The 2,500-nt window shown below is 42.7% G+C and overlaps 1 protein-coding gene across 4 annotated transcripts in view; it reads left to right on the top strand.

Moving 5' to 3' along the window:
• The window catches only part of unm_sa1614 (un-named sa1614), a 64,141-nt gene that overhangs the window by 30,480 nt on the left and 31,161 nt on the right, over nt 1–2,500 (top strand). For all 4 annotated transcript variants that reach the window (XM_042089129.1, XM_042089130.1, XM_042089128.1 and 1 more), the window contains 2 exons: nt 406–475; nt 2,371–2,458. In XM_042089129.1, coding sequence (XP_041945063.1) covers nt 406–475; nt 2,371–2,458 — 158 coding nt within the window. The remainder of the gene's footprint in view (nt 1–405; nt 476–2,370; nt 2,459–2,500) is intronic.

Genomic DNA, 2,500 nt, shown 5'->3' with positions numbered 1-2,500 from the left:
TTTGTTCTGACTAACCCATTTTTCAGAGATGATAAATTTGATAATGGAATTGCGCTCGAGTCATCCTCGCTCCGTGTAAATCTAGTCAGTAGCTGTCTTAGAGTGCGGGTGTAATATCCAGAGCCACTGCTGCGGCATTCTTATGAAGCTCAACATACGTATTCAGCTTCCGCCTCAACTCCCCCACTCCCACACAAGTTGAATGAGCACAGCCTAGTTGTTTTGAATGATGTTTACACAGAATAGCATCAGCTATACTCTCCTGGTCCCAGACATGTTGGCCATGAATAATTCATTATTGTTTGGGTGCTTCTTGAGTGGTGTTCTGTGTCTGCGTGTGTGCTTCGCTGATTGCTCTGTGTGTGTGTGTGTGTGTGCGTGTGTGTGTGTGTCTTTGTTGTGCAGGCTGAGGAAAATGTGGCAGAAGAGGAAGTGCACGGTGCAGAACTGCTATCTGACCATCGCTCATGGAACCGTGAGTTTGACTCTCAGGGCAGGCAGCCTCAACCTGAGGAACCGTCCACACTGTGCACCTGTTTATATCGCTCATCCGCGATAGGTGGCCTCTCTCTCTCTCTCTCTCTCTCTATCTATCGTTCTCTCACTCACTCCTCTTTTTCCTTCTCTTTTCTCTCTTTCTCTCTCTCTTGCTCTCTCACTCACTCCCACAGTAATTTCCTGTCTATTAGCAGCATTGTGTATAAACCGCAGGACAGTGTTTTATGTGAGTTAAAAAAACAAAACCATATTAACTGTCCCCGTGTATTAACCTCATAGCTGAATAAACTTCAGCAAAATCAATGTATAAACCTTGGCTAATAGTTAGGAAATTAAGGTATTTTCTCTCTCTATTTCTCTCTGTCTGTCTGTCTGTCTATCTCGCTCTCTCTCTCGCTCTCACTTGCTCTCTCACTCACTCTTTCTCTTTCTCTCTCCCCTCTCTCTTTCTTTCTTTCTCTCTCTCTCTCACTCACTCATCCTCTCTCTCTCTCTCTCTCTTTCTCTGTTTCAATGTTGCATCATAAAATTACCCTTCAAAATGTGCACCACAGGCCATCCATTTAACACAGAGGAGCGTTATTAATTTATGACACAATAATGTAGGAGCCATCTTACTGGTTAGATGGCTCCATGTAATGAATCGCAGGAATAAACATCATCAATAATTCAGTGCTTTTAACCCCACATGACCCTCTCTAATATTGCATTAACCTGCAGACCACACACTTCCCAGACCCCTTGGTTAAATAGCATCAGGGATGTTTCTCAGGGGAGTTTCAGTGGAACTCTATACTTTATTGTACAGAATACAGCCTGAGAGAGTTTTATACAGTATACAATAAAATTAGTGGCAAAGATATTTGTCTGGCTGTTCATGTAGTGAAATGTCAGAATGTAAACTAGTTCCAGCAAATGTAATCAGAACACTGAAGTGAATACACTCTGTACGTACACTTCCAAAGAAGCTCGGGTCGCCCTGTCAGTATGAATACACACCACCCATCAGTATTACAAATAGAAATACCAAGGAATCCTTTATGACTGGTTACAGAATGAAAGACAAAGATGTTAATTTCTCCTGCGCTCTCTCTTCACCAGAGACAGTTTCAGTAGTTATTGGCACTTTACACTGTACATGAAATGGAATTTTTACTAGAGTTTAAGATGAACATTCTACAAACAGATACAAACTGCAAACAGGGCTGCATATCACGGAAACATGTCACATGTCAAATTTCATGAACTTGCAATCATTGATAACAATATATTTGATCTGGCATTTATTGGCTGCTGAATTGATTGATTGGTTATACGGTGGCATTTTGTGGAGCGAATCAAAAGAAACTTAAGTGATTAAAGTTAACAATTGCAGCTGAAGCGATTCTTTAGATATTGAAATGTGCCACTATGGACGTAAGTTTTCACCCATTAGTGTCACAAGATATTGATCAGTGAAGCTGGTCAGATTGTAACATTTTTGATATTCTCTAGATGACAAAATTTGTTTGTTTACAATAGTTGTTGAGTTGGGGCAGTCATTAGAGTAGGGGATTGGACGTATTTTCTTCACATAGTAGGTGCCAGCACCATGCAGCAGTCATATTCTGTACGTCTAGTCGCCATGAATAAATCACACTGCTGTCGACTTTCCTTCATTGTTGCATCAGTACACGGCCACCGCAGGCCTGTCATGTCACGATTGCATGATTCCACAAAAAGCTAAAAACTGATGCTTCCTTAAAAAATGAAATGCTTCCTCTGCACACAGAAAGGCAGTGTGTGTGTGTGGGGGGGGGGGGGGGCACAGTCACAATAAGTGAAAGTGTGGTGATAACTGTCTCCGCTGTCTCTGTTGTCTCTCTCCTCCAGCCCAACAAGGCACCGGCCAAGCTAAACCTGCTCACCTGCCAAGTCAAACCCAGCCTGGAGGACAAGAAGTGCTTCGACCTCATCTCCCGTATGTCCCGAGCAAACTCGCACAGCAGCAAACACACCACAC

This window comes from Alosa sapidissima, chromosome 4, assembly GCF_018492685.1.
Source record: "Alosa sapidissima isolate fAloSap1 chromosome 4, fAloSap1.pri, whole genome shotgun sequence".
Taxonomy (NCBI): domain Eukaryota; kingdom Metazoa; phylum Chordata; class Actinopteri; order Clupeiformes; family Clupeidae; genus Alosa; species Alosa sapidissima.
The sequence above is the reverse complement of the archived record's forward strand: the minus strand, read 5'-3'. Positions and strand labels throughout refer to the sequence as shown.